The 25056-nt window shown below is 38.7% G+C and overlaps 1 protein-coding gene across 11 annotated transcripts in view; it reads right to left on the bottom strand.

Annotated features, from left to right (window-relative positions):
• The window catches only part of dock9b (dedicator of cytokinesis 9b), a 441285-nt gene that overhangs the window by 129735 nt on the left and 286494 nt on the right, over positions 1-25056 (bottom strand). For all 11 annotated transcript variants that reach the window (XM_051926266.1, XM_051926269.1, XM_051926275.1 and 8 more), the window contains exons 9-18: positions 20995-21062; positions 18025-18099; positions 17110-17250; positions 9656-9862; positions 7286-7408; positions 6619-6701; positions 4044-4166; positions 1828-1907; positions 1279-1466; positions 536-601 (exon numbers count right to left, since the gene is read on the bottom strand). In XM_051926266.1, coding sequence (XP_051782226.1) covers positions 536-601; positions 1279-1466; positions 1828-1907; positions 4044-4166; positions 6619-6701; positions 7286-7408; positions 9656-9862; positions 17110-17250; positions 18025-18099; positions 20995-21062 — 1154 coding nt within the window. The remainder of the gene's footprint in view (positions 1-535; positions 602-1278; positions 1467-1827; positions 1908-4043; positions 4167-6618; positions 6702-7285; positions 7409-9655; positions 9863-17109; positions 17251-18024; positions 18100-20994; positions 21063-25056) is intronic.

Here is a 25056-nt window from a genome sequence, read left to right as displayed (position 1 = left end):
TTAGTGGTGAAGCCTTATCATTAGTATCAGAAAACGAAATTGTCATTACAATTTCTATGGAAACAACAGAATACCTTTGCGAAACCCAGTTTGTCACTTGGGTTGCCATAAAATTGTGATTTTATTCATTCTGAAACATGAATTCCTACTCCTAGCTGTGAGTAGGTGTACAGTAGGATGCTTAATAAATACTTCTCACGTCCTACTGTGATGCAGGACAATTTCTTATATTACTATCCATAGCTCACACATTTTGGCTGTGTCCCTCTCTAATCAGCAATGGGCACCTATTATAATTCTGCCATTGGATGCATTTACTCTTTCAAAAGATCATCATTCACTAACGGCTGATGCTTTTTGAATGTGTTTATTTCAACAGAAAGATCACACCCATTTTTACATTATATAACCTATACCTATCTTCCAATTTTTTTCTGGTAATAAATGCACTGATATATCCAAATAGCCCGAAGTTCAGGAATGATTTTCTGCATTTATCAAAAAAGTAAAGTTGCAGTCACTATACAATACAAACCTTTAGTGATTGTGCATCTTCTTCATCAGTATCTCTGAACTCAACACAGACTGCAACGTTCCTTGCCTAAAAAGATACAACAGTGGGTTTAACCCATTTAAAATCACCCTCTGTGTACATTAAACTTTCTCACGTATTATTTCAAGAAACTAAAGTTCTGTCACATAATTACAAAACACCACTGTGCAACTTCTAATATCGGTGAAATGATAAACTTGTACAAGGTTGCATGTGATCCACAATGAAATATATGGTAGTACTCTAGTGATCTATAAACACTAGATTTGTTTTGCTCCAAACAATAAAACAAGCTACTTCATTCTATGCATTAACATTGTAAAGAAAAACTGTCTGGACAACAACAAAAAAAAACCCAAAAAAAACACAGACACCATTTATGGAATTATAAACATGACAAACAGTTAATAGCACAGTAAAACAATGCTTTTTTGGCACAGTTTATTTTAAAAATATATAAATTTTTCAGAAACAACACAAATTTTTTTAAACTGTAAAATATATGTATATATAAATATATTGTCATAGCTAAGTCATACACTTGGAAGCATTGAAAAGAGCCCATATACTTCCCCTTCAAGAAAGAAAGATGGGTTAATTAAGATTTGTTACTTTTTCATGTTATTTACTGATAAAACTTCTACTTTAACAGATAGTAACAGAACTCTGCAATTTGGTGTCATGCATCACTGTAAATAAAGAGAAAATTCTACTTTATACATCACCTTTGCAAAAGATTTCTGGTTATCATACTTCAAGTGCTTAGGGTAAACATAGAGGTGATTGTTGTAAATGGTAAATGGCTGAGAATATTTAGGCAGGTAGGGAACAAACTCCTCTACTTCAAACATGATATTCATTTTGCCATTGGTCTCAAACTGCTTGACTGGAATGTATGAAGAGGTAACACAATCTAGGTTAAAAAAAGTAAAAGTTTAATTTTACATTGGTGAATAAAAGACTCCCTAAAGCCAGTTTTTTTATTCCAAAGTAAATACATTGTTTACATTAGGAAAAAAATGTGAATTGCCAAACTGCATATCTTATGAAATCCTCTAACTTCTCTTTTTTTTTCTAAATAGAGCTGCCAAAATAAAGTGCTAAATAATTTTGATTTTCAGAACAGCATTACTCCATTGTGGAACACATGGAAAGCACACTTTATTTTACTGACTTCTGATATAAGACAAGATCATTTGTGATTAAAACAAAAACATATGTGTAATTAGAACACACTTACCAAAACAAGTGAAAAGAGGTCATTATTTACTTACTTGTTAAATCAGGAGCCACATTATCAATGGTGACATCCAGATTTCCCAAGATAACTGGGAGCTTGGACATCTTCTCAGGTCTAACAGTAAAACATAATGATAAAAAAGAATACATAAATAAAAAATATATTGTTATATACTGTAAACATTGTTTTTAATGATTATCCTCATCCATTTTCTAAACTTGTTTACTGCATGTTTAAAAGTGCAGTAGGCTAGAGCCTAATCTTGAAGAATTACCTACAAGGTAGGAAGCACCATGAAAGGGTAGCAGGATATACTCGCTGCAATTCAGAATCATCTAGTAAACTAACTTTCATGTTCTTTGTGATATAGAAGAAAGCATTTGGAGCAAACCCAAACAGATTGGCAGAAGAGTGAACCCTCCACAAATAAACTGTCTGCAGCAGGGTTCAAATGCAGCTTTCCTGGGTTAAGAGGCAACAGTGCTAACCACAGCACCGCCAAGTCACCCTTAATTATATTTTACATTGCTCAAATGATAAGTTATGAATTTTAGAAGTTGAAGTTACTTTTTGAAAATTATGGGAAACAAGCATTTGCCCTGGAAACTTATGCTATGTAGTGAAGCGTTTATAATTTAAAAATAAAAAAAATTGATTCTCCTTGTTTCTTAAAACAGTTGTCTAGAGGCATCAGGGCAAATATAAAAAACAGAAGCCTTAAAATTTTTGAAGATACTTATATCTGGGATGTGAAAGTAAAATGAAGAAAGTGTTTATAGTACCACTAACACCAAATGAAGACCCTCTGAAAACATCTGTGCACAAGTTTCACACCTTCACTTGGAGTAATGTGCTGTTGCAAGATCAATAAACTTACTTTCACTAAAGTTGTCCATTTGAAACTTCTGGCTTCAAATGCTTTTTCCATTTTAATTTCAGAAAATAGAAAAATGTCTTCAGAACTCTAAGGCTGATTATGGTATGCTGTTAGACTGTACCTAAGCAGCATATGTAATGGCCTTGTGGGGACAAAATGTGTTTATCCTCAGACATTTCTATAGGCACTTTACTACGGCAGGGATCTTGCTTTTCAGGAATCAATGAGCTCCTGTTCGGTGTAGGTCCTGGGCCACTTGTTGTCCCTGACCACATTCATGTGTTGTGTTCCCACTGCACAACAGGAACTGTAACCCTTGATGCAGTCCACCAGGGAGGCAACTGTGAAGAGTGATGCATTGTGAAGTGCAGTGCAATCTGGAGGTTGCAGATTTGTAAACCAATCAGAACAATTGATTGCTTGAGCACCACCCATTATAGTGCACAGTTGGATGAAAAGTACATACTCTTGAGTAAAAGCTAAAAAAAAGTACCAGGAACTACCATTGGCCAGCAATCCTGTGGTGGGAATGTAACAAAAGTTTCTGAGTTTGTAAAAAGTTTCCAGTTCCTGAAAAAAGATACTCCTGTGGGAAAGCATCTTATGTTTTCCAGCAGAGGCAGCAACAAGCATCAATCTCTATAGCTAAGCTAATCATACACAGTATCCATTATTTTACATTTTCGATAAGTGCATCACCAATCACCATTTTTAGCCTTGCTGTAGCTTCACTCTGCATTTTCCTCCTGTCTCAATAATGTTAAGTCTTTTACTCATATCTTCAATCTGTTGCAGTTACTGATTGGTGTATTCTGTCTCGCACAGCTTCAGCAACATAGCTAAATATTTCTGGTTGCTTAGAGGTGGACATATTATTGCTGATGTTAATACAAACCATATAATTTCAGAAAGATGCATTATATTTTTGCAAAAACAATATATACACTTTTCCAATATGTCTGCCAAAACATCATCTCAAACAATACTCTGTAACAGTCTGCTCCTAAGTGAACATGTTCAGAAAGTTAAAGCCTTTGTTTAATGTTTGTTCCGATTCTCTAAAGAACACTGTGGCAAAGACATTTTTAAATGTTATATGTAATACTTCATTTCTAGGACAAATGCACGAATAACTAAAAGCAACTTCAATTTTAACAATATATAACTTATCCTGTAAAAGCAAATGTGCAATTTATGGGTCATCTGTTTAAACAATCTCTACAATAGTAATAAAAGCTACAGCAGAGACAGTAAACATCAGTACAGAACATAAGTTTATTTCTAATATGTTTAGCTATCTACTGAAATTAAAAATAATTTAAAAAATGCCTTTATTAAATAAAATAAATTAATATTTATATTACTTTACTCACTTTCTGAAATCTGTTAGTAGTTTCAACATGTCTTCATTGGAAAGCTTATTGCTGTCCTGTCTATAGAGTGCAGAAAATCTGTTGGCTTTGTCCAGAGTTCCCTGTGTATCTTTAAATAAAGGCCTGAAATGGAAACACAAAATCTTCAGATAATGAAATGGCTGCTTAACTTAATAGGTCATAATCTTTTTTATTATGCAACCTATGGCACAATCCAAAATGTGCTTTTTTTGGGTACTTTTATTTAAAGAATGTTTTTCCACTGATGAATATATACTTTGCTCTTATAATGTACTGACAATCTAAATGCCAGAATGCTCTGCTGGGTAATTAAAAACTTAGCTTAGTAGAGCCAGATAACTTATAAGAATCTTCACCAAGCAGCTCTGAAAATGTCTGCTTTGTTTGAGGCCTACATACCTCTATAAGTCTGCCTTTTCTGACAAGAATGTCATGAAATCAAAGTTCAGAACAAGACTGACAGATGAACATTTAAATGACTCCATAAGAGTGAACCTAAGTGGTTACACTCCACCATACACCTCTCTTGTTGACTCCATGCAGAGCCAGTCATCTCACTAACTATCACATCACACATGCAACTGGACATGTGAATACTCTTGTGAAGTGAAACAGTGAAATGTAACAAAATGACAAATGAATAAGTAATATCTATGTATTTGTAATTGCATGTTTTGTTTTGACAGCATTCATGTTTTAATGCAACAGTGTGAGATACACTAGAAAATGCATACAGACATACAAAATGCACTTGCAGGTGAACTAAATATTTTTTGTGATGTTTTAATGCAAAATGTGAGTTGTGGACACCAACATTTTGTAAATGTTCAGGCAAAACAAGCTTATTCAGTTTGTTTGGGTTGAAATAAGATATGAGAATAAACGTTAAAAAACATGAGTAGCTCTCTGCCATTTTCATTTTGTAAAAGTAGCTCTCAGGGGAAAAAAGGTTGGAGACCCCTGATCTAGAGCCTCTGGAGAGTTTTCCTGTATTACTTCCACAGTAGCACATCTTCTTCCTTTCAGTCTCAATTTTATTGGAAATAAATAGAAGTCACTGGAGAACAAGATCTGGTGAACACAAGAGGTGCAAAGAAACAACCACATTGTTTATGATCAAAAATGCTTTGACTGATAATGTGGTGTGTGCAGGTGCACTGGCATGGTGCAAAATGCAGTTTTCCACGTGCCATGGCTCCAAACTGTTTTTTTTCCCATGATGCTTTCCTGTAGACATCTCGGGACTTCAGTGTAATGTCACTGATAAACATTCTGTTTGTGGAGAACAAACTCTTTATCAATAACTTTGTTAATGTCAACAAATGTGATCATCATTGTCTCTTCAAAATCTGTCCTGGTGGCTTGGAGAAAAAAAAACTGCTGAAATCACCCGCACGACTGTAGAATAAATGGCAGAAATACACAGTCTATTAACTTAGCATGATGCCACTTTGTGGACTGATTAAACATATATGCAGGCACACAATAGTTGGTGGCATAGTCAGTAACTACATCCTGCACATGTGTTATTGACTGACTCCAGGAATTTTTGGGTCCCCCCTCATATATATATATATATATATATATATATATATATATATATATATATATATATAAATATATATATATATATATATATATATAGAGATAGATATATATAAATATATATATAGATATATATAAATATATAGATATATATATATATATATATATATATATATATACATATATATAGATATATATATATATATATATATATATATATATATATATATATATATATATATATATACAGTATATGTATATATATATATATATATATATATAAATCAACATCTGTCTATCCACTTTTCGCGAGAGAACTACTTAACAGATTTAGATCAGGTTTTTTCCGATAATTTGCTTGAACATTCCGGTTGATTTTGTGACTTCTCTCATCAGTATTATAGTTTGCTTGCGGTAGCAATTTATTTGCACAAATTCGAGAGAGACGCAACAGCCCGAAGACAAGGGGATGGGGCCCTCCTCACTCATGCGCCAGCCTCAGGGTGTGTACCTTACCTCCGCTTACCTAGCAAACGAGCGAATTACTTAACAGATTTAAATTGGTTTTTTTTATATAATTTGCTCGAACATTCTGGTTGATTTTGCGACTTCAGGGTGTGTACCTTACCTCCGCTTACCTAGCAAACAAGCAAATTACTTAACAGATTTAAATTGTTTTTTTTAATATAATTTGCTCAAACATTCTGGTTGATTTTGTGACTTCTCTCTAAGAATCATATTTCGCATGCAGGAGTGATATATTCATGCTAATCTGAGACAGAGGCTGCGGATCAAGGGGAGAGGGAAGTGTAGTAGTAAAAGTGGAAATAATAAAAGTACTGTCACACACAAAAAGTAAACTGAATTTCTTGCTCAAATATCCTAACAGAATGTCAAATATTTTTAAAATACATTGGTTATTAAAAAGAGAGACAAAATAAAATTTTGATGAACAGAATTTTTTTTTAACTTGATAACAAAAAGCAAAAAAAAAAAAAAAAAAATTTACCTTGCAGCCCATGCAAATGGCATCCTGTACTGTCCTAGCCTGCTACATGCAACTTTAGCATTTTTAAGCACCTTCTGAGCAGCCTATGAAAAGAAGAACCTTTGTTTTATATGGGTCTTTGAAAGTCATGTTTCAATAATTAAAAACAATTACTTCTGTGTATCTCTTCTAGGCAAACATATTTTACAGAACAAGTAATGAATGGAGGTGTTTAAACAGAATCTCTAGACATTACGGATTTGATGGCCTCTTTTTCACTAATGAAAGTAATTATGTTTTACTGTGGCAGAAATAAAACATGAGAAATATACAGGCTTTGAGATTATCAGGTTTCTGCTAGATATTAAGGAGAATTTTTTTTTTCTAACCTTATTTACTTAAGTTCAATGTTTTTTAATATACAACAAAATACAACAAAAGCTCAACTTAGGTTTAGGCAAAATGTCACATTCTTCCAGATTTTAATAACAGAAAATTGGTCTCTAAAAAGGAAACTGGTTCCAATAACAAGCTGAAGGTTCACAGAAAGAGGTAAAATGTCAATTACTACAAATACATGAAATTCAACATACTGATACCGTGTACAGTTAAAGACCAGATAAAAGCTGTCTTTGTTAAGCTATCCATTCATAACATGAAACAGCTGATTAACACATAAAGCAGATACCTTTATGGAATCACTACTTTTTGTATATGGTTCAGCACAATGTGTGATGCTTCCCTGTAGCACTTTTTCAATTCTAGCCACCAGGAAGATATCAGGATGTGGAGACATTACTGAGAATATACCCTGAAGAAAGGAAGAAAAAAACAAAACATATTTTGAAAAGATCCAATATTTTCAAAATGATTAATACATTAACACTTCTATAAAATGTAGCACAAATACAAAAACTAAGTGAAGCTGAGTAAACTTGTGATCTGTTTACTGCTAAAATGCAGTTCAATTTTGTCTTCCCTTTTTGAAGATTATTTAGTTTTAAGATTAAAATTATTCAGATGGACTAGCTATGTAGTTACCATTGCTACCTCAGCACTCCAGAATCCCAGGTTTGCGTTTTCTCATTCTGATCAAGTCTGTATAGGGTTTTTCTCCAGGTATCAACATTTCTAAGATGTGAGTGTTAGGTTAATCACCCATCCATACACTTTCCAAACCACCTTAAACATAGGAAGGTTGTGGGAAAGCTGGAGCCAATTCTAGCAAGTAGCAGAATCAGGACCAGTCCCTGGATAGGGTGACACACTCATACACAAACACACAATAGGCCATGTCTTTTAACTGTGGGAGGAAACTAAACTGCCCAGAGAAACCTGGTCTCCTTGTTGTGAGGCAGCAGCGCAACTACTGGGCGACTATGCCATTTTTAAAATTAATCAGTGACTAAATTGGTCCCGGAAGTGTGGGGGTGTGTGTGAGTGTAACCTGCAATGGACTAGGGCTCCGTCCAGAGTTAGTTCCTATCTTGCGCCCAATGGTACCAACATAGGCACTGGCAACCCTGAACTGAAATTAGAAAATGATGAATAAAGAGATGGGTTGAATATTAGAAAATTTTCAACAAGAACAAGCCATTCAGCACAACAAACTTTCCCAATTCCATCTCTCTAATTCCTCCGAATGGACATTAAATTGAGCTTTGAAAGGTTTCCAATGTCTAATGTGTCTACCACACTATTCGGTAGTTTATTCCACGTGTCTATGTTTCTCTGTGTTAAGAAAATCCTCTGAACATTTATGCAATGTTTAAAATTATCCTTAACAAGTTTCCTTGTGTGTCCTTGTGTTCTTGTTGAAGAAGTAATTTTAAAGAAACACCTTGGATCCACTGTACTAATCTCTTTCACAATTTTGAAAACTTCCATTATGTAATTATTAATTATAATTATTAATAATTATATAATATAATTATAAAATAATTATAATTATAATAAATCATTATTATTATTTTGTGTTTTATATTTGTAATTAATTTAGACCATTTTGCAGTTTTCACTTTTTTCACTTTTGAGATTAGAGAGTATTTTTCTGTTGATCAGTTTCAAAAAAGCCAAATTAAATTCAACGGGATTCAATATTGTACTGTATAACAATAAAATGGAAACATTTTCAAGGGGGTGAAAATGTTTTATAGGCACTGCAAATAACATTTGAATAAGATTATAAAAGGGAGCAGCTACAACATTCTTTTGCTACTATTTATTATGTCTTCATGAGTTGGGCGGAGTGGTGGCTCCAAGGCTAGGGATCTGCACTGGCAATCGGAAGGTTGACCATTCGAATCTCTTAAACGCCAAAAGTGACTCTACTTCGTTGGGCACTTGAGCAAGGCCCTTAACCTGCATTTGCTCCATCATGGGTATGACGTTAATCTGCATCCAGTCCTGCATGTAGGCCCTCCAACCTACAGAGAAAAACCTGGGGGTCAGTGACAGAAATGGCACTCCAGCCAACATAAAAAAAACTCACACGGTTCTATTCCATCTGAACTAGCGTGGTGCTGAGTTGTCACCCATTGCATGGCTGCACTCGGGCCCTAATCTGGGATCCTGAGTTGGTTTGTCATGTGGTGGATGTGGCAATGCGCTGTATCAGCGCATGCTCCCAACCCCTCTCTCTCTCTCTGTTTCTCATGAGTTAACATCTGACTGTTGCCTTATTGGAAGACTTCAAGCTATCCAATCTTTGGGCCTTTTTTCAGCAGAGAGTCAAGAAAACTCAGTGGCTGACGAGAAATTGGCTTTGCTTCTGCTATACCAGAGACTCTTGCTTAATGATGTCGATGTGGTTATTTCACACCTGTTCATGTGTTTTGTCTTTCACCCCCTTATCTGAGGTGAGGCATGGGTGTTTCTGGACTAGCATTTGGCTTGACACAAAATAACCCACTTTTCAGGGAGTGTGCGCCTCTGCAAAACACAAATGTCCAGTTTAAAAGAAAAGATTCTCTATTTAAAATGATTGTTAACATACTCTTCTCAATCCTGAGAGTATTACTGTGACTCACACTGCTGTTAGGATTATACCATTACTCACCTGTTTGGGGTACTGCAACAGACTCTCGGGAAGACCATTAAACACCCTCTGGCATCCCACGGCTGCCTCACCATTCATGTGTTGGGTGGAAGCACTTGGTATCATCTGCCTCACAGATGGATTATTTAGATCAACATGAAAGTCTGCTGAAATCTTGCAGTTGCTTTGGATGTCAAAGAGTGACAGAGTAACAAAGAAAGGCTCCACCTGAATTCAGAATTGAAAAACTGATGTAATTAACTGTACAGAAAAATACACTTAAACAATAGAAGAAGGGTAAAGGTTTAAAAATTAAACATGGATTACCACATGATATAACATGCTTGCATTTTCAAACAAAAACCTAGAGCATCAAAATCATACTGTAAATAAAACTTTACTGATTAGCTATTGTCATGCATGCATTCCGGAAGGTCACCATCCTGGCTCACCTAAGGTATGTGGTACCACCCTGGGACAAGAGGGGCACGGTCATTAACAGTTGTGTCTCCTTTTTCCTTCACAGAGCTCAGAAACCACCCCATAAAGGCAAAGGAGTCAGAGAAGCCATGCCCCTTCTGGTTCCCTAAAGGGAAGGTGGCATCTCATTTTAGACCTGACATCCTGACTATTAGGAAGGACTCCAGTCCTGTAACAGCATAGAATGCTGCTACAGGGCAATAAAAGGCCATTGCCTGTATGATGCTGATAGTGCAATTTTTTGCCTTTTCAGTTCATTTTTATTTTTTCATTGAATTAAACAAGGTTTACCCAGTTGGTACCCCAAATATTTTGGGACTCACTCTGCCTTGTATCTATATAAAAATATCAGGAGCAAGTGCATTCACAACCATAATTTATACATTCATTTCTCATTGTGGGAAATTATAAGAAATTAATTTCAAAAGCATTTTTATAACAACACCACTAATGATCATTGTTACTGGGGAATTAAAATTAAAAAGCTACCTAAATACATTTTGTGGCAGGAGGCTGGGGGCCAGACCCAGCCGGTACACCTGGAAGGACCGGGAAGCATTTTATACATCCCCTGGTCTACGAGGGGGCAAACGCCCTAGACAATGAGGGGACCATGGGTACGGAGCCAGGAGGCTCACACCCATTGGGGCCCGTGGCCACCGCCAGGGGGCGCCCCGAGCATCGTGGAGCCCAGGAAATCTGCAGTTCGGCCATACCTGGGCAGGTGTAGGAAGAACCTTCCAGGGACGCCCGGTGTGCTTCTGGGTGCTTGTGCGGCACTTCCGCCCTACCAGGAAGTGCCGCCGGAAGGTCATCAACAAGCACCTGGAGCACATCCGGGTGAGTATAAAAGGGACTGCCATTCTACAGTCGGAGAGCTAGAGTCGGGAGCTGGAGGTGGACGAAGTGCCAGCGACAGGAGGAAGAGAGGCAGCCCACAGACATTGAAGGCTCGTAGAAAGGTGTTTTGGTGCTGGAAGCACTGTGTGTGTACGGGACTTGGGTTTTGGGACCTTTGTTTCAATAAACGTGTGTGTTTTAGAACTGTCGGTGTCCGTCTGGAGTTCTCACAATGGCACACACATGCACCGTAGTGGAAAAGCGACTCACCCAGGGACCGCCACCGGTTCATGGAAGTGTCATCTCTGACCTGACGGGGAGAAGGAAGACCAGGCGACGCACAAGACCGGGCCCTTCAGAAGACGGTTTCCAGGAGGTAAGTCCATGTCCCAGAAGCAGACGGCCAAAGAGGGCCAGTCATGCGGGACCCTGTGTATATGTTACAAGGAAGGACATCCTGGATCTGCGTCAGTGGCTGAGACGGGCCGATCCGCGGAGCGATGCTGTGGCGGCAGCGCTGGAAAACTCAGGGGAGAAGAAGCCACTGCACGTCAGGAGGACACTGCAGCTGGAGAGCTCACTGGAGATTTGCTGCCCCAGGTAGGACCAGCAAATGTCCATCCCGAGCCGGGGGAGGGCCCGACGGAGCGAAGGATGCTCTGTTTTTGCTAACGGCTCAGCGCGATCCAGAGGTTTTCCTTTGGTTCGCCAAGTAGTTTTCTCAGGTGTTACGCGACCTTCGAGACTGCATAGTCGAGCAGGAGGGGAAGGCGATTGCGCCACGGAAGACGCTGGGACAGTGGACTGAGCGGCACGGCACTTGAATCTCTGGCCAGAGGATTGTGGCGGTGCAGGTAGGTGATGCCTGTACCATAAAGGGAAATGGAGACGCGAGCGAAAGGGTCTCGGTATTGCGTGGTTCCGGTGACCGAGTAGCCGCATCTCCGATAGTGGATGCGACACAGAGAGCTGATCGCGTTGGGGGAGTGGAGCTGAGACGCCGGCTGATGAGTGCCGCGGGTCTTAATGCCCTACTCCCAAAGCCAGTATTAGTCTCACATTGCTCCACAGGGGTGCAGACGTCCAGGAGTCTCTTCCTTTCCCATAGGGAGACTCAAACCGTCAGGGCGCCCCAGAGGAAAAGGAGGAACCGGAGGGATAAAGCCGGCTCTTCCTACAGAGAGAGATGTGAGCCTGTGTGCTCACGTACGATGACGGGCTGCCCTCTGCAGGGGCAGAGGGAAACCCCAAAGTCAGCGGGGAAGACAGGAGTGCGAGCGGTCCCGTTGGACATCCCAAGGAAGGGGGCACGAAAGCTGCGGAGCGGATGCCGAGGTTTCGGCTGCCAGGGTGCTGGCCGAAGGGGGGGGGGGGGGGCCTTGCCCACTTGCTATAGTCAAGGACGTCAGGCAGTGGCATCAGGGCAATGTCTCTGCCCCGGTTTGTGGTTTGTGTTTTACAGGACCGGACCCAGGACGAGCGCGAATAGGACCCGCTTCGTGGGAGGCCTGCCCTCGTGGGACGGGCCACTGCTCCCAACGGGTCTCCGCTGATGGAGGGGCAGTGTGGCAGGAGGCCAGACCCACCCGGGATGCCTGGAAGGACCAGAAGGCCATTTATACGTCCCTCGGGCTACGAGGGAGCAACCATCCTGGATAATGAGGGGATCACAGGGACGGAGCCAGGAGGCTCACACCCACTGGGGCCCGTGGCTGCCACCAGGGGGCGCCCCGAGCAACATGGAGTCAGGGAAATCTGCACTTCCACCACACCTGGGCAGGTGGAGGAAGAACCTTCCAGGGCCACCTTCAGTCAGGGAGTTAGAGTCGGGAACTGGATGTGGATGAAGCTTCAGCGGCAGGAGAAAGAGAGGTGGGCCCACAGACATTGAAGGCTTGTAGAAGGGTGTTTTGGTGCTGGAAGTGCAGGACTTCGGTTTTGGGACCTTTGTTTCAATAAACGTGTATGTTTTAGAACTGCCGGTGTCCGTCTGGTTGTGTCCGGGCTGAAGTTCTCACAATTTAAATGAGATTTGATAATAATTGAGAAATAGAGATACCAAAAAATACACAAGTAACATGAAGCTAGTATATACTTTATACTCTAGGTCCAGTTAAAGCTAAATAAATCTAAAAGTCAAATGTTGCTAACAACAATTATTAACAGAAATTACCGAGGTAAACAGTGTTGAAGATAAACATAATTAAAATGAATAAAGAATGAGTTTAAAAATATTTAACTGCTACAGACTGTTCAACAACTGTGACTAAGGCTCCACTTAATTGTATTGACTTTGACTGTTGCTCAGTCAGACAGTCATAAAATAAAGACAAATTTGTCTAGCAGAACTTAACTGTTGATCGGCAATGTTGGCCAATGGACCACAAAAAAACACCGTAGTTCCTTGCAACAGATTCAACAAATTTCTTCACTCTAATCGTAAGCCTCCACTGATGATTTTACCATAGTGCTACCACTGTATGTTCAAAAGATCATCAGGACAAAGATAATTATGTGCATTAGCAGTAGGGGTGGGCGGTATGACCAAAATTCTATATCACGGTATTTTTCTAAATTATCCCGGTTTCACGGTATTCGATGGTATTTTTTTCCCCATGCATGAGTGGATGTTAACCACATTTTCCACTGCAATTACTGGCTAAGAATAACCTATTCCACTGTCAAGAGTATTGTACACTGTACAAAAAAAAAACATTTTAATGTGCACACAATTATTAATACAGTTTTGCATTGCCCCATAAAGTGATAGTTTTCAAGGGGGTGGCACTAATGGAGAAGGTATCACATTGCATGACAGATGCAGTCAAAATATAGAACCTTTTTATTGAACAAATTTTCCAAAAACAAACTATAATTTTGACAACATATTTTTCAACCATACAAAGAGGCATTTAGACTTAGTAAAATATCCAGAAGTGCTTGCCAAAAATTGTATTGCACCGAATATGTCTTAGAAAAGGAATAAATAGTAAATATTTTTTGTAAACCAACTACACTTTCTGTTAATGTTAACAATCTCTGTCCACTGACACGTTAAAGTGACTTTTTAAACAACTTTATCATCATTAAACTGCATAATATTTAAACTAATAAATAATAATAAAATAAATAATATTATTATTACTGATAGGCGGCACGGTGGCGCAGTGGGTAGCGCTGCTGCCTCGCAGTTGGGTGATCTGGGGACCTGGGTTCACTTCCCGGGTCCTCCCTGCGTGGAGTTTGCATGTTCTCCCCGTGTCTGCGTGGGTTTCCTCCGGGCGCTCCGGTTTCCTCCCACAGTCCAAAGACATGCAGGTTAGGTGGATTGGCGATTCTCAATTGGCCCTAGTGTGTGCTTGGTGTGTGGGTGTGTTTGTGTGTGTCCTGCGGTGGGTTGGCACCCTGCCCGGGATTGGTTCCCTGCCTTGTGCCCTGTGTTGGCTGGGATTGGCTCCGGCGGACCCCCGTGGCCCTGTGTTTGGATTCAGCGGGTTGGAGAATGGATGGATGGATTATTACTGATAGTTGCACTATTACTTCAAGACTTCAAGCCCAGGTGCATTACACAGTATTCACCAAATTAAAATAAAATAAAACAAGTGCAACTTGGTGATGACATCTTTACCAACTGAACCATCATTTAGGCAAACTGCATTAATATGGACCTTGCTTCAAGCTAAGCTATACTGGGAAGAAAAAAACAAACTATATGTCGAGAACAAAGTCAACATTTCCACTTTATTCTCGCCGTTTATGTCGAGATTAAAGTCGAAATTTCCACTTTATTCTCGCCATTTATGTTGAGATTAAAGTCGACATTTCCACTTTATTCTCATAGTTTACTTAATAATTAAAGTTGAATGTCGTAAACTAAACTTCTTCCTAAAATCAATGTTTAATCAATTACTTAATTTACCCTGTCATAAATTAATGCAACACATTAAATGCTTTGTGTTACGTTCCCCGACCCAGTGGTTAATCACTACGCTTCTTAAACTGACTTCCTCCGCACTAAGAGAAGACAGCGATCACCATACAGAATCCATTCACTTCATGATATTCCTGCTTTCTGAAAATTTAGAATGCTAAGATAAATACTTGATATCATTTTCATGATGAAATGCATTAAAGCAGGTATTACACATGCACGGTAGTGAGGCGGTAGTGCTGCTCCCTCGCAGTAAGGGGTCTCCAGGTGTATGTTCAGTGTAGAGAACTTTATGGCAGGTGTGACGAGGCTCCAAAAAACTGGATGTATGAATAGCTACCGCACAGGTTTAACTTAAATATTGTGTAAATGTTGGGTTTGTGATCTGCTGGTCGGAGACACGAACACAGAATTCAATGCATGTTCTTCTGAGCGGGCTATCTTTATTGCATGCATGCTGTCTCTATCTGACGTAGGCTACCAAAATCCCAGTTCCTATCCTTCCTTTTTCTTTCACCACATAACCAATCACCACACGTTAAACGTCTTTGTGAAATTAAAACTAGTTATAAACTTAGCCCACGGAGTGTTCATAACTTTAAAAATATCTTCGTTATACATGTTTAATTATGCCATCCATTCAGAGTTGCGCCCATCTCTGAACAAGTCGGAGCACATCGAAGGATGAATACAAGCAAAACATACACTAGCAGGGTCAATATAGCACAACAAAACCCCACATCCTACATGACTTTGAAAGGAAACTGAAGCGCCGAGTAAACCCACCAGAAAAACATGCAAATACAAGGCAGGCATGCCGCCGTGCCCCCATATGATTAATGCATGCTTTAATGCATTTCACCATGAAAATTATATTAAGTATTTATTTTAGCATTCTACACTACAGATCGCTGCCGGCGCCTCCTCTTAGTGCAAGAAGAAGTCAGTTTAAGAATCACTTAACACAAAGCATTTAATGTGCTATATAACTTATGATGGGGTTTGAGAAAATCTAGTATTAAATAATTAAATTAATTAATTAAATATTCATTTTACGATGAAGTTTAGTTTACGATGTTCTACTTTAATGACAAATTACGAGAATAAAGTCAACATGTCGACTTTAATCTTGACATAAACGGCGAGAATAAAGTCAACATGTCGTCACACTATTACACAGTACCCAGGTACATTACACTGTATTGAAAACAAATAAAACAAGTACAACTTGGCTTGCAGTATTATCCAGTAGTATAGAAACAGTTTAGTTTTAAAAGGTCAGATGTGTAAATACTATCTCCAGGCTCTCTGTCCATTTTCACCGAGCAGCATTCCTATGCTACCGCCCACTATTTGGTGGTGTAGCAGTGAAAAAGAGCCCTAGTGCAACAAATCTGTGTTTAGCGGTGTAGCAGTTTCCCACTGCGCTACGTTCCGAACGTCGTTTAGGCAATTTAAAGCGGTGTTGCGGTATAAGAAAAATCCATATCATTAAAAAAAAATAAAAAACGGTTTTCGGTATGAACCGGTATACCGCCCAGCACTAATTAGCAGTGTTCATTTTTAATTGTTTTTAAAAAATGTATGATATAAAATGAGAGACCAGTTTAATAGGTACAATTTTCAAACCCACAATGCTTTTGCACTCAAAACACCTACCTTTGTTTGAACATGCACTGAACAATTTGTTGTATGAGGTTCAGAGAGGAATAAAATATATTCTGGTGAAAAAGCCAATCTACTCATTGACACATTTTTGTCATGAAGGGCAAAAATGTTCAGATTTCTTGTGCCAGTCAAGTATTGATCTGCTTTTTCCAAAGGAGCCAAAACTTGTATGTACCATGAAAACAAAAACCATAGAAAACCATATAATCACAATCTCACAATTTATATCACGGACACAGGATATATCAAATATGGAAAAACCCATCTAATAACCATACTGTTGCTGTAGCTGAACAAAACAGCAGTACTCTTTATCATTTACTGTGTCCTAACTTTTTCAGGAGGTGTTCTGTATCCTCTATAGTAATTTTCCTCCATAGGATTTAAACGTGAACATACCACCTTATTCTTTACTACAGTTCCCTTTATTCAGCATAGTTGTGCAGACTATGTAATTTACTGTACACAAGACATGAAACAAAGAATGGAAATGTCTACCCACTATAACTACTTATGTACTCATAAGTAGAAACAAAAATTTATATTTACTACATACATTTGTTGTGGGCCCTTCTTCATTTTCAGCAATACAGGTTTGAAGATTAAAAGACAAGTCATTGCATTTCACTAAAACTCGTTTCCCAAACTTTTCTTCAAATTGCTTTACATCTGGCTCAATCCCTGAGAAGTCAAGTTTCTGAAAAAAATGGTTTGAAGACAATTATAATTTGTAAAACTTTGAGAAGTAAAGAAGGAGAAGGGAAATCTATGAATGTAAAATATGTAGAGTATCCAAAAATAAAAGCCTTTAACATCATTCAGTAAAACTATTCAGGTGTATTAACATTTCAGGTAAGCCTGCTGAGCCTCACTAAAGAATGATTAAGATTTTGCTTTTCAAAAAATTAAATGATAAACAGTTAACTCATTTACCTTAGTTTTTAATGGCTAACAAGGTTACTTATCTACAAAGAGCCACACACATGCAACTCCTAAAATAAATATTTCATGGTGCATTCCAGTAAAAAAACAGAAAAATTCTCATTTCATGTGATACACACATTAGTCTTAAACTCTCCCATTATGAATCTGTGAATTCTGTATGTTTCACACACAGTTGCACAATGGTTAATGCTTAGGTGTTTCTCCCACATCCCCAAGACGTGAATGTTAGGTTAACTGTTAATTCTGGCCTAGTGCGATTCCAAGTGTGGTTGCATGTATAAATGTACCCTGGAATGGTGCAGTGTCCCATTCATAGTAGGTTTCTGCTTTGAGTCCTGTGCTTCCAGTACAGGCTTTACCTATTGCAACTCTGAGTTGGATTAAGCAGATTTGAGAAGTTTGTGTGATATTACTTAAGCCATGTTTGTTTCTCTTTAATTCTTTTTAGCTATTGACAACCATCACATCAGATCATAGGTCAGAATACAGACAATTCTGAAATGATAATAATCTCCTAATTACTTACTTGTGTATCTGGATCCAGAAGGAAAAGCTTCAGTCGGCTTTCACTTTTTGCCTTGAATTCAGTTTCTCTTACACTCTAAAGAAAAAACAGAAAAGAAATAAAATCTGGTTGCTTTGTACATAATGCCCTACTATTTGGGTGCATTGGTGAACTTAATTGTAAAGTTAGTTTCAGTAACACACCATTATTATTATTCCAAGAAAGAAAGAAAGAAAGAAAGATTTAATTAATGTTCTTTTTTATCCAAACAACGAATAGCACATCGTTAATTAACTGACAGAGAGCTTACATTTTATTATTTTATGTTCATTTTAAGGTGAAGCATGAGGAGGTATTGAGCAAATGGTTTTACTTGATTGTTTGAATGCAAACACAGAGAAATTCGGTTTTGAAAAAGTTGTCAAGAACTAAAGAAATGGTGGATGACTGTCTTTTTTGCAATTTGCTAAGCGAAAGATGTGAGTAAAGGGAACACTGAATTTTTTCACACAAAAATAAAGATATCAGCATTTCAAGGGCTGCACTGTGAGGATACTTTGTTTTATTTAGGACCAGTAATCCCGCGATTCTCGAAAGAATCGCAAATCCAAGAATGCCAATCACTTTCTGTTCCCTCCGATATTTGGAGGGATGAAAAATCATGGAGGGTGGGTGCGTCCTGGGAAATTTTTCATTCAATTAAATAAACATATTTGTACTGAAGCGGTTTCTTTCTGGAGCTGTGACTCATCTGGTTCTGGTGTTTCAGAAGCGCGTTGTAGGCGCCTTCGTTTATTGTTTTTATCCATGCAGTCTCATTTTTGTTTTTCTATGGCTGTGTCATCAGCTAGAATTCATTTGCTGACGGCAGCGGATTCGCGTGCTGAAGTGACGATGGCGGCGGACCCAGGCTGGGAGGGGCACAGTACTAAACGAAGGTGGTATATGTGGTGGTGTGGGCGGTCGCGTTCGGGCAGCGGTGGTAGTGTGTACGGCTTGCCTGTTGCCTCTGGCATCTGTGCATATATACTGTACAACCTGGCGTGCACGCTTTACCTCAGGTTTATTGTACAGGTCGTATCCATACGGGCTCGCTTTTGTATTTCTAATTGTTGAGCTGTTTCTTTTTGGAGCCGTGACTCCTTTGCCTCTGCTGTTTCAGAAATGCGTTGTGGGCGCCTTCGTTCATTGTTTTTATCCATACGGGCTCGTTTTTGTATTTCCGCTAGTTGAGCTCTTTCTTTTTGGAGCCGTGACTTCTTTGCTTCTGGTATCTCTAAAGTGCGTTGTAGGAGCCTTCGTTTATTGTTCTTATCTATGCGGTCTCGTTTTTGTTTTTCTGTGGCTGTGTCATTAGGTAGAAGTCGTTTACTGTTAGGAATCATAGTTCAACTTACTTTTAATACTAAATTACCATTATGTGATTCAAATACGCCACACTGACTGCTGGCACAGTGGATTAGAGCAAGTTTAGTTTACAGGTTGTGTTGTTTGGGCGCCACCTACCGACGCGCTCTGGCACATGCGCCTTGGTGCGTCCTGCGTCCGCCGTCCGTGCATATATTAAACTGTGGTTTAGTAATATAGATATCGAAGTGCCAGAAGGACACCATGAGTAGCCTGTGGATTTGTGAACAGCATATGAGCTACAACAAAGATCGCCAACGATTCATTTTTTTTTTTTTTTAATTTACAGGTGTGTGTCTGTAAGGTGTCTGTATCTGCCTGCCTGTCTGTCTGTTCTGTTGCTATGTATCAGTCATTCCAATAGATCATCACAAACATTAATACTGCTTTTACGAATTCCATACTAAATGGCATAGACTGGAACCCTGTCCAGGGATGGGTCCTGCCTTGTGCCTGATGCTTTTTGGGATAGGCTCCAGCCGGAACCTGTTTCAGGTTAAAGTAGGATTGAAAGATAGATAGGCAAATGAATTGAATGATTCATGTTTCATTGTAGTTATTTGTATGAAGAGAAATAGTATTGTTTCTTTTATATATGAGTGTTATAATGCAATTCCTGCATAAATACCCATTTTTTTTTGGTTTACTGCCCAGTGCCCTCTCCATGTCTATAAGGGTTTACTTACATCTCGTAACTGGGGGACATGCCCTGCTACTATTTCTGGGGTCAGGAAATGACTAGGAAACTCCTGAAGTCCCTCTGAATTCATCTAGCAACACCCAGGGTTTCCAGAAGTCCCGGAGTCCAGTCTTGTGTTAAAGGACCTAGTGACTCTTCGGACAACTGGCCATCATAATGGGAAATCAGGGATACATACATTACAGTCTCAGTGCTGTTACAGGTACCTAGCGGGGGTTACATGTATGCACAGAAGTCATTTTCTTTGGCACTCCATATAAAATATTAATGCATAATGCTCCCAATTAACAATTGTCTGTTGTCACTGGCAACAACAACAATGGGTATCTTACACCTGAATTTCAGTCCTGCACTATGGCAGTGTTGCTGCAATCATAGTCTCTGCTGTGTCCCCATTAACAGAGTACAATAATATTAACATTGGACAGCATCTCAGAAACAATTACAATTAAGGTTTAGAAAAAAAAAACATAGCATATTAAAGAGCTTTGTCTATAACAGACACACATTCCAATCTAGTGATTTATTTAAAAAAAAAAAAGGTTCATAGCATACAACAGGCATCAGTTATGAACAGATGTCATGAAAATGACCATTATACTTTTGCAACAGTTGATTATATGCACAAATGTAAAAACCAGTACATGCAAATTTTCCATATAAACAAAAGATACAGCACACATGCAATATGTAAGTTTTCAGCTGTATAATCATAACAAGCAGGTATTAGTAGCAAAACTTCACTAGCTTAGATGGCACAACATATCTGTTAAGAAGGAATGATATAACTCAATAATCCTGGAAGTTATTAACTAAGAAAACAAAGCATGCATTTTATTAGCTAGTATGTTTATTATGACAAAGCAAAACAATAAAAAATATACCTTGGCAATGTCTGGAAGAAAGCTATCCAAACTGGATGATGAATTATCTGCTTTGCTTAATTCATCATCTGAAATAATGAAGGACACAGAAATATTAGACACGGTCTTATGTGCTTAATGCTCACATCAATAAAATTGCAACAAGTGAAACAATATGGCAAGAACATACATTTTCGTTATGTCACATTAGTGACATTATTACATCCTCAGGTACATTATGTAGTCACATTAACTACTGACTAGTATCTTTGTTTTTTTTTTCCAAAGCTAAAACATCTCATATCACTCTGTACACTTACATAATGAGCTCCATGGTACCAAAAAAGCAACTGAACATACTAGAAAAAATAACACAAACCGCCGAAGTTCATTATCTTTAAACACTTGCAGTAACGATATTAGTTATAAATGCTTAAAAATCATCAGTTAAAACATACTGTGAATTACAGTAAAATAAAACATTGATCATAATGAATATTATATTTCCAGCATTTTGTATAAACTATCTTTATCTGACAAACATACAGCCCTGCCCTCTGGGAATGTGCACTTTATCAGTAAGACATTATACTATCAGAAAAAAGTTTACCTCCATGTAGAAAACAGCTGTTTAATACAGTTCAGACATGCCGATCAGATTTTAAGAAACTCTTTAGCTATTCAAATAAGTTTTCAGGTTTAATAATAGTGATGAGCAAAACTTGCAGAGTTCGTTTTGCCATTAGTTCAGTGAAATCAGTAAAATGTTCAAGGTCTTCAACAAAAACAGTGAAATACATTGAAGCCAGTGGGGAAGGAGGAACTAAACTAGTTTTGAGTGGCTTATAATGGTGCAAAAGACTTTTAAGTTGTCTCTGATGGCTAAGAAAATGTCTGCCAACTATGCTGAAGTGATTACTGTGGTCAAAAATGTGACTTGAATTGTGAGGCAACAGTGTTAACCACTGTGTCATCGTGCCTAAAACAATGAAAGACACCAAAAAAAACCCACAAATGGCCACAAACCAGAAATACGTTAAAAAAAAAAAATCATTGAGCTCATAGAGTTTCAATCTTCAGCAAATGAGTGGCTGTGCCACACTGTTTTTTTTTTTTGAAATTGCATTTTGGCTGGCATGTGTAGCCACGAATTGCAGTAGCATCTACGCAGCTGTCATGTCTCTTTTGTTTCCTTAACCACAGAAGCACCACCTTGGTTGCATGTGTAGTCTAACTCAGGGAGTAGGAGGGGGCCTCCTTTAAGATTTGTTTTGACTCATTGATAACTGAATGGCTAAATACATATGCATTCAGCCAGTATACATAATTAGCCATAAGGTACAGTGAGATCAATATTACATATTCTGCAGCAGTATCAGTGTAATATTCTCAGCTAATACTCTCGTAAAATGAAAATACTATAAGTTTTACTTATTTATATTTTTTAAAATGCATGTGCGGTGCAAGTTTGGCTAGAGACGCATGTGGGTAATGACATCATGCATACGTGAAGCAGTTCGGGCAGCACCATAAAATGTGAGGCGGAGTACATTTACAGAACACATGCATGAAAGTTCAATGCATGGCTGCTATAGCTCTGTGATGTCACATTGATCTTGCAAACCATTACAGTGCAACTAGGAAAAAAATGTTTGTTTAAGAAAGTTGCACAGCGAACCTCCAGGAAAATATTCAGCAAACAAACCATGTTCAATGTTTTGGATAATTTGGCAGATTAACACAAGTAAGTAATATACATGTTTTATATATATTCTGAAAATGCTACAAATTGTGGCAAACAAAATTGTGGTTATAATGTTGTTTGCTGTCTGAGGAATGCCTGGTACATGGGCATGATATGTACATGACTAAAGGAATGTCAAGAAAATTAACAATGGCATGAACTCAGTTTTAGGAATTAAGATGCCTAGATGCAAAAAGGAGGACATAATTTGGAATAACCTCTGATGTGCTAGAGAAAAATATCTCTCTGTTAACTAGACACTAGAATCCCTGAAGCCTACGAAAAAACTCATAATCCCGGCCCACCTTAAATTCCTTCGCACCTCTCCATCAGCGTCTTTTGTTTTGTAAATGTGTCGATCAACACAAGCAGCAAGCAGACTACTGTCCCATTCCCCCTACTGACGGAGCTCAACTCGGGCAAAAAAGCTCTCCCAGCTCAAGCCTTGTTTATCTCAGTGTAAGGTACCTGGAGTTGTATAGGGTAAATAATATATTGTTATTTGGAAGACATGCATTTCTTGTGTGTTCCGTGTCTACAACGATCTATGTAAGTGTAGGCTAACAGGAAATCCAAGGAATGTTGAACACATACCTAAAACACAAAATGTTTTCATGTTTTTGTACTAACGACAAAATTTTGACATTAAGTGTATAATGTATGAAAACTGAAGTCCAAATATCAAATAAACACTTTCACAAAAGGTACACATATAACAAAACAAGTGCACTTTTATTCAAGAACTAGCAAAATACCCGAGCTTCGCAGCGGATTAGTAGTGTGTTAAAGAGGTTATGTAAACATATATATACATATACATATACACATATATATACATACAGTATCTACATATACATATATACATATATCTATACTAATAAAAGGCAAAGCCCTCACTGACTCACTCACTCATCACTAATTCTCCAACTTCCCGTGTAGGTGGAAGGCTGAAATTTGGCAGGCTCATTCCTTACAGCTTACTTACAAAAGTTAGGCACGTTTCATTTTGAAATTGTACACGTAATGGTCATAACTGGAACCTCTTTTTTGTCCATATACTGTAATGGAGTGCAGATCGATGGCCGTGGGAGGCGGAGTTGCGTATCGCGTCATCACACCTCCTACGTTATCACGTGAACTGAAAACAAGGAACAGCCACAAAGAGCACTGAAGAAAATATTTACACAATTGAGAAGGCAGCAAAACAATAAGACGCGAGCGAGTGACGCATATGTAAACCGTAAGTTTAACTTAAGTTTATAGAAACGCTCCCCCTGCCGTTTGCAATACCATATTTGCGACATACAAGTTTAATGAGAACACACGAGGTATAAACAAGACTTTGGATCACTTTGAAACGGAGTTAAAATTGCTGTAGAGAGAAACTTTTAAGTGCTGGGTCTTAGCTAACATTAAATAAAGCCGTGGACATTGCAACATCACACAAGAGAGCAGCTCACGTGAACTGACTGAACACAGCACGAGTGATCACTTCGATGAATCAAACCTGTTCAAAAAACACATTACACAATTGATAAGGTACAAAAAGAATATGAAGCGACTGACGCATACAGGCATAAATTAAGTTCATAGACCTACAAAAGATTGCCATTTTTCTCCTGTACAACTATACGTTGCATTCTCAACAGTAAGCTTCCACGGCTTGGTCATATTCCAACCGGAGTGCTCAACTGACAACGTGGTATACAAAGACAACTATAACAATTGTAATAAACGAACAATGAAACAACGGAGAACCCGTGCATTAAATAAAAAGGCTGCTTCCTTGGCAAAGCAAGGAAAAAGGATGGCCTTATATGGCGTTCGTTTATAAAAACAATCGTAATAGACGAACAAAAAACCACTACAGAACCGCGAAGCAAGCAGAAAGGACGGACTTATATGCCGTTCGTTTATAAAACAGCGGAGAAGCTGTGTAAAGACAGCTTCACAAAAAAACAGATCCTTAACAAATTGTTATTGGTATATTTTCCCTCGGCGGCACGGTGGCGCAGTGGGTAGCGCTGCTGCCTCGCAGTTGGGAGACCTGGGGACCCGGGTTCACTTCCCGGGTCCTCCCTGCGTGGAGTTTGCATGTTCTCCCCGTGTCTGCGTGGGTTTCCTCCGGGCGCTCCGGTTTCCTCCCACAGTCCAAAGACATGCAGGTTAGGTGGATTGGTGATTCTAAATTGGCCCTAGTGTGTGCTTGGTGTGTGGGTGTGTTTGTGTGTGTGTCCTGCGGTGGGTTGACACCCTGCCCAGGATTGGTTCTTGCCTTGTGCCCTGTGTTGGCTGGGATTGGCTCCAGCAGAACCCCGTGACCCTGTGTTCGGATTCAG

Source organism: Erpetoichthys calabaricus, chromosome 4 (genome assembly GCF_900747795.2).
Source record: "Erpetoichthys calabaricus chromosome 4, fErpCal1.3, whole genome shotgun sequence".
Classification (NCBI taxonomy): domain Eukaryota; kingdom Metazoa; phylum Chordata; class Cladistia; order Polypteriformes; family Polypteridae; genus Erpetoichthys; species Erpetoichthys calabaricus.
This window is presented reverse-complemented; position numbering and strand designations above follow the sequence as displayed.